Source organism: Aplidium turbinatum, chromosome 11 (genome assembly GCF_918807975.1).
Source record: "Aplidium turbinatum chromosome 11, kaAplTurb1.1, whole genome shotgun sequence".
Taxonomy (NCBI): Eukaryota; Metazoa; Chordata; class Ascidiacea; order Aplousobranchia; family Polyclinidae; genus Aplidium; species Aplidium turbinatum.
In genome coordinates, this window is record NC_137482.1 from 6,615,203 (window position 1) to 6,621,928 (window position 6,726).

At 37.0% G+C, this 6,726-nt stretch overlaps 1 protein-coding gene across 1 annotated transcript; it reads left to right on the forward strand.

Moving 5' to 3' along the window:
* The first annotated feature begins 2,310 nt into the window (after positions 1 to 2,310).
* On the forward strand, positions 2,311 to 6,706 carry LOC145779467 (uncharacterized). Its single transcript, XM_082591064.1, has 4 exons — positions 2,311 to 2,409; positions 2,665 to 2,740; positions 4,327 to 4,503; positions 5,318 to 6,706. Exons 1-4 carry the CDS (start codon positions 2,365 to 2,367, stop codon positions 5,968 to 5,970), a joined length of 951 nt encoding a protein of 316 aa, XP_082447190.1. The 5' UTR covers positions 2,311 to 2,364; the 3' UTR covers positions 5,971 to 6,706.
* The last annotated feature ends 20 nt before the right edge of the window (positions 6,707 to 6,726 follow it).

The window sequence follows — 6,726 nt, forward strand, 5'->3', positions numbered from 1 at the left end:
AAATCTTAAAAATATGCAAAAGTAACAACTGAACTTGCTAACCTACAGAGTAGATATTTTTTTGCCGAAAGTATCAACTGGCAAAAATTGTTTGTTTGTTTTATTATCTTTATCCTGCATTGCGGAAAGCGGACTTGAGCGCTATGCATCGTTGTACGCCTTCCAACGTACACCTGACCTACGGTGCAGCCGACGGCAATGTCTGTTTCCGGTTGTCTACTCTACTTATGACTTAATTTGGTACTACCCATTACTCGAAATCGATCACTGGATAGAGGCAACTATCGTAAAGTTTCTTGCCCAGAGAAACAACAGCAAGTGTATCAAAAATATCAGACCCTGTTTGTTCCAAGAATTTCAGACTCCTACTCCGGCCCGCAACTTTTGAAAAAGTACCATTATAAAATCCCCTTTCAACTTGGCTTGGTAATTACAGAAGAAAAAAGAGCAACAGCTGTTGTGGGAATCAAACCCACGTCATTGTAATTACTAATTACTACCACCGCCCTAACCCAGTGCGCCAAGCCAGCCGATGGGGAACGAATGACTAAACTGAGCTAGAATATACGTTTTCCTTTGTTACTCAGAGGGGATTTTTTTATGGTACCTTTTCAAAAGTTGCCTCCGGCCCACACCTGTGATGAGAATGTAAAATAGTTTCCAAAGCGCATTGTATGTAAGTTTGTAACAGTAGATATTTAGTAAGCTATTAAACTGACAACATCCAAAGTGATTCTCTGTAACCTTTGTACATTTGCAGTGTGTGTATTATTTCGTTGTTTTTGTTTTGGATATGGACATTGGACAGGTTGTCTGACGCAAATCAATAATGATAAAGCAAAAGAGGTGAAATTGATTTGGTGGCTCCTGGCAAGTGGCAACACTGGTGTCAGTGACTCAGTGTTGTGTTGAATTATTGTGCGCTGCAGTGATGAAGAATATTCATGAAAATGGTAATTTACTAATTTTTAGTCTGACTCTGATGATGACGAGTAGTCAAAAAGTATGGGCAGCCTGGGCAGGTCTTAATTTATAGACATTTTTCAAGAAGAATAGAACATCATGTTGCTTTCACATCTTGTTGTTGTCCACTTAGACAGACCTCCAAGCTTCTTTGTTTTTTTCGGCGACCAAGTATAGCTAACCAAAGCTTTTTTCCTGCAGCCAAAATAAAAAATCCGTTGAAAATTCTTGTTTTCAAAAATCCATTAATTAATAACGTGTTTTTACGTTCACTCAGGTAGGTAAGGTAAAGGTCCCATTACTCAGATACTGAGCTTTGGGGAATGAGAATATAAGGTTCTCATTATACCGGTACTAAGCCTTTGGCACTAAGAAAAGTAGGGTGGCCAGTTCCTTTCTCTCGGCCGCCTTTACTTCAGCAACTATGCCCACTTAATTTATTACACCCTGGGTAGAGGTGAGCGGTGTTTTTTAACAACCAGCTGAAGCCTGGAGTCAAACCAGGTTTGCATAATTGGAAAGCCAACGCCTTATCCATTGCGCCATCCCACCGTTGCGCCATCACTCATGTAAGAACAACAAAAACAAGACTCTGAAACATATTTGCAGTTGTATTTAAATGCACTGCAAAAACTTACTTGCTCCCCAAGTAAGTTTACAGCTTGTCTACGAGTTTTTACAGGTCAACGCTTGTACTTTTTGCAAAACTTTTATCAGCAATATATCTTGTTAATGCCTGAGTTGCCTTATTTGTAAAAAATAGGTTGCAAATTAGAGTAAAAATAAAAAAGTTTTACGTATATACTGATTGTGAGCAAAGATAAAAGTATGAAATACGAATGTAATTGGAGAAAAAAAAGTTAGATTGTGGAAGCTGGTGACCGAGCATTGCCCACCGGTGTAGTAATAGCTATTTCAAAGGCTATTTAACAACTTCTCATTCATTGGCCATGGTTGCCGACAGCTTGGAGTCCTATCTACGTTTTCCCAACAGCTTTGTTAGAGTGGGTGCAACATACGGTAATTCGTACTCTCATTTTGTACCCTGAAAAGATCGAGAGAAAAAATAGCACAAAACCAAAGTCGCTAATCGGAGTTTCCGCAAAAATTTTAAAGTTAGGGTTAGGGTTAAGCAGAAACTCTGATCCAGGTGCTATTTCGCTTTTTTTAATTTTTTTCTCCATTTTTTCGAGGTACGAAATGAGGGTACGAATTGTTCAGGGTACGAATTAGGTTGCATCCCATTTGTGTTGCCTAGATCTAAGTTATTTCTTGTAGTCCTGAACTACTTTGAAAAATACTGCTATTAATCTAACTTTTAAAATCTATATGTACATTTTATGTTAAAAGGTACATTTATAAATTTTTTTCTATTTCATACCTTTCTAACAAAACAGCAAAATGAGTCAATCTACACCCCAAGGAATACCAATTCGCAGAGTTCTTGTAAGCATTTGATTTCATTACTTCTTTGTGAAGTAGGTCTTTTCATTTATCTTGTATTTCACTATATTAAAACTTGTTTTGGTTATAGAATGAGAATTATGGTTAAGATTGTTGAAAAAGAGCCCTGTTTTCCATGCACTCATTTTCCTTTAATTTTTCACGCAAAACAGTGTGTTCTAATTTTTCTTTTTTCATGACATGGTCAATGGTCATGTAACTTCTATGTAAATTCACCATATTTATGCTTATTTTTAGCTTAACCATTTATCAGAACTTCCTAATGATTATGGAACAACACCTGGTGGCACTCTCTTTTCAACTACCCCTGGAGGTATGGTGTTGGATTAATGTAAATTTAATAAGGGGCTGTCCATAAAAGATATTCGCAGTCAAGGGGAAGGGGGAGTTGCAAATTATGGAATTTTCCACACAAAGGGGCTTCCTGGGATACGGACATCATTATTATAGTACAAACAACAAAATCGATTGACCCTTTGTTCTCATACCAATTTCAAAACCAGATTTCATATCTGATTTGCAAAAGCTGGAGCATGTTAGACACACACAAAAATCAACAAAGTAGTAGAAATGTCCATTTCAGAATAACAGATCCCTTAGAAGTGTTTCCAAATTGAAACCAGTTCCAAATTAAGAAACTAGAATAACATACTCGCCAAATGTGTGTCACTAGTACGGTGCATTCTTGCTCTGATCACACTACAACGTTTTTGTGCCAAGTGAGAGCCTGAGAGGACACCATTGCCATGTATCTTAAACATTGCTTAACCTCACCACAGTGCAATGGTCGTATGAAGAAGATCATTCTTTTTAGTACGGTACTGAATGTTTCAATCACATGACAAAAATGTTTCTTACACTCACGGCAGTCATATTTGACAAAAGGAGAAATTCCATATGACCTGTGCAACCTTGTAACACCAGTAGAAAAATTGAAGCCACATGTCATGTGTATATTTCATCTGCGCCGAACGGTGATGGAATAACCTCCGGCTCTGGCCACTTTTTCAACTCCGAAGGTGTGTGCGCCAACTGTGTGTATGACTGTGGTCAAGTTTTTGACCGTGGATAAATGTAATTTTATCTTTCATTGTGGTATTGTAAATAATGCAAGAATACACAATTACATAATTATATTGGCTGTAACATTGGTCTTAAATGTATATTATATGTAAGTTTGAAAATGAGTTCAAAAAAATCAACAAACATCTTCATTACTGTATCTTAAAAACAATAGGCTACTACAGCTACATCAGGTAGATAGAAGACACAGCCAAATTTAAAATCTACCCAAATTTTTACTTTTAAATGAACCCCTTTAAAGGAACGTTACAAGCATTGCCATAAACTGTTTTGTGTACACTATTATACTTGAAGAAAAGAGTAGTATTACAACGCAATTTTATATAAAGCATTTTAAGCTTACACTTCACGGGGATCTGAAATATTATAAATTATATAACTATAGAGAGTTTCTAAACTGCCACCAATGTAGTATATTTGCAGACTGCAGTCTCATGCAAGAAATACAACTTTATAGAACGATCATGGCCACTTACACTTCAGTTGTCTGCACAGACAAAGGGGTTGACACAGTGTGGGCAAAGGGGGCATTTTTGCAAGCTTATTTTGGGCGTTTATTATGGACTACCCCTAACTAACATAGAAAAACTTCAAGTATTTGATTTACTCTTTGCTGAAAATATATTGTACTGTGATCACTATAAATCTCTTGTTGTTTTTCAAATATATATATTTTTTATTTGAAAAGTATTAGTGAAGACATATTTGATATCACAGGTTTGCCTTTGACCAGTTATTGTTATTTGACCTACAGCTTGTAGGCTGTTCGGGTATATGGCATGTTGGAGCTACTCAAATGTGAAAATGTTGTTGTAGGTACAAGAATCATTTATGATCGATCCTTTCTTTTAAAATGTCGGTCATCTCCACTCTCCAACACACCACCTACTAATTTGCCTGATATTCCTGGTGTGACTGCCCCCGATAAACCTGCAGGAAAAATTGGTGCTAAAATAGTAGAGGAAAATGAAGCTGTGGGCAAAGAAAATGGAGGTATTTGTTAAGTTTAACTTTGGTGTTTTCTTTTTGCAAATTGAACTAATGACTTAAAAAAAACTTTGTTGACGCCCAATATTATTGTTTACTGGTACATGCTTTTGCGTAGAAAATGCTTAAATGCCGTACACTGTAGGAGTATTGTCTGCTTAGCATTCATCTCAAGCATAAGAGTTGCTAAAATGAAAATCTACTGTCGTAAATGAGATAATTGTAAACATACGATCGGCCGTTCGCTGCATAAGTTTATGGCATCGCAATAACAAAGTTGCTGTTGAACTAACTGCTCCACTTTATAATTGTTACAACTTACAACAATTGATTTCGCGGTATGGCAATTAAGTTTTCAGCGTGATTCAATTTTCCATTGAAATTGCATGCAAAACAATGATTTGTAAAGCCAACACCTTTTGACATACTCAAATGTGTAACCCATTTAGCATGCTGTGCTTGTTGCTGGTCATATTTTTGCATTATCCCCAATAACCAGTCAGTTTTAATTTCTTCATCATGTTGTAATTCTCAAGTTCACCACTTGGTGTTGATTAATTGCCTGATTGATTATTATTTTAACTCTTTTTAACTGATTTATGTACAATGAGAATTTCTGGATAAACCCAGATTGCAAAATTAGTCCTGCTTTTGCATTGATTCAGATGACTGTCTAAGATTAAAACTTGTGCTATAGTTTGCATTAAATTGTTTGTGCTTTTAGCATTGGTGTGATATGAGCTGCTTACAAGCTGGTTTGTGTAGATGCATGTGCTGTAAAATGGTGTAGTTATAGTCGTTTGTTTACTTACCCATACAGGAAAATTTCATCTTTCCAATCCTGCTTTCGGATATGATGCATACATGAATGCAAAAAGCCCTTTGCAGCAGTATCGCCAACGTAGCCTATTTCAACAGAAAGCAGCTTTATATGAAAAAGCGTATCAAGAAATAAGTGATGTCCAAAGTGCAGTGTTAGGCCAAGGAATAAATTTAATGCCAGCTCCCCCATGCAGCCCAATTATGTCCATACAGCAACCAGCCCAGCAGAATATGGTGAATAATTACTCTGGCGATGGAGCTTGGCAAGAACCTTATAACGTAGTTCCACCAAGCCGTAAGACTTGCCCTACTAGTCAACTGAGCTTATGGCGTCAAACCAAGATGAACCAGGCTATTTCTCAAGCAGCTGGTCAACCAGTCAGTTCCACTACGCCCCAACATCCCAATAATCTTCCTCCTGGTCATCCAGGCCTTTCGATTTACAGAGGAAGGGGTCATGCCCAAGGTATGTGGCCTGCTAATTTATGTGATTCACTTGAGAAACTCTTCAAAGCGCACAATGGAACTGGCTTCCCTCCCAATCCTACTCACAGCAGTACACCATACACTAGCTACACCCCAGCATATGGCCATTATTACAGCACTGATGCTGGATATCCTTTCGACAGCAATTCTAACCTCATCCAATAGATGCCATCCTTTGGAGTACAATACCTGAACAGTCTCCTAAAGTTTTACAAGGTTTTCTTAACAGTATTCTGTTATCAATTTTCCGTTTAACTTCAATTTAACTTCTTGAATTGCTTTGCATTAACCTGATTGGTAACCGTTAGTAAATGAACTATTCTTGCATGCTGTTAGTTCTGTGTTATTATCAATTCATTCTTCTAAGCCTGCTAACCCGTTCTTGCAAGTTTTCTTACATGCCATAAATTAGGTGTCCGACGTTTTCTTCGTAAGCAGTTCTTCGTAAAGCAATTCTTCGTAAGCAATTTTTCGTAAAACAATTCTTCGTAAAGTTAATTCTTTGTAAAACAATTCTTCCCAAAGCATTTATTCGTGCGTGCAATGGAGATTTGATGTATACGAAGAAATGCTTTACGAAAAATTCTTTTACGGATTTCATTTCACCAACAACTGTTTACGAACAATTGTTTTACGAAGAATTGCTTTACGAAGAATTCGCCTATAACCATAAATTATTATTTGATATTGATTGATCACTTGCTTCCTACTAATTTTCTAACAGACTTGCTGCGCATGTCAGCTGTGCAGAGAGATTTTCTGCTCTTCTACCTAGCATGCACAACCTTTCTGTTACCTGATTGCATGTGCTTGCTATAAACAAAAAATTCAGTGTTAATTAGCAGTTGATAGTCAAGATTGCGTTTGAACCTGATCCATCGCAGCACCATGTTGTTGTACTCCGAAATATATATTTGTGTT

What these genes read in the sequence shown, in the direction of transcription:
- LOC145779467 (XM_082591064.1), top strand. Translation starts at nt 2,365, where the DNA reads ATGAGTCAATCTACACCCCAAGGAATACCAATTCGCAGAGTTCTT. An exon ending in CTTTTCAACTACCCCTGGAG is followed by an intron (nt 2,741 to 4,326) that starts GTATGGTGTTGG and finishes ATGTTGTTGTAG; the next exon opens with GTACAAGAATCATTTATGAT. An exon ending in TGTGGGCAAAGAAAATGGAG is followed by an intron (nt 4,504 to 5,317) that starts GTATTTGTTAAG and finishes TTACCCATACAG; the next exon opens with GAAAATTTCATCTTTCCAAT.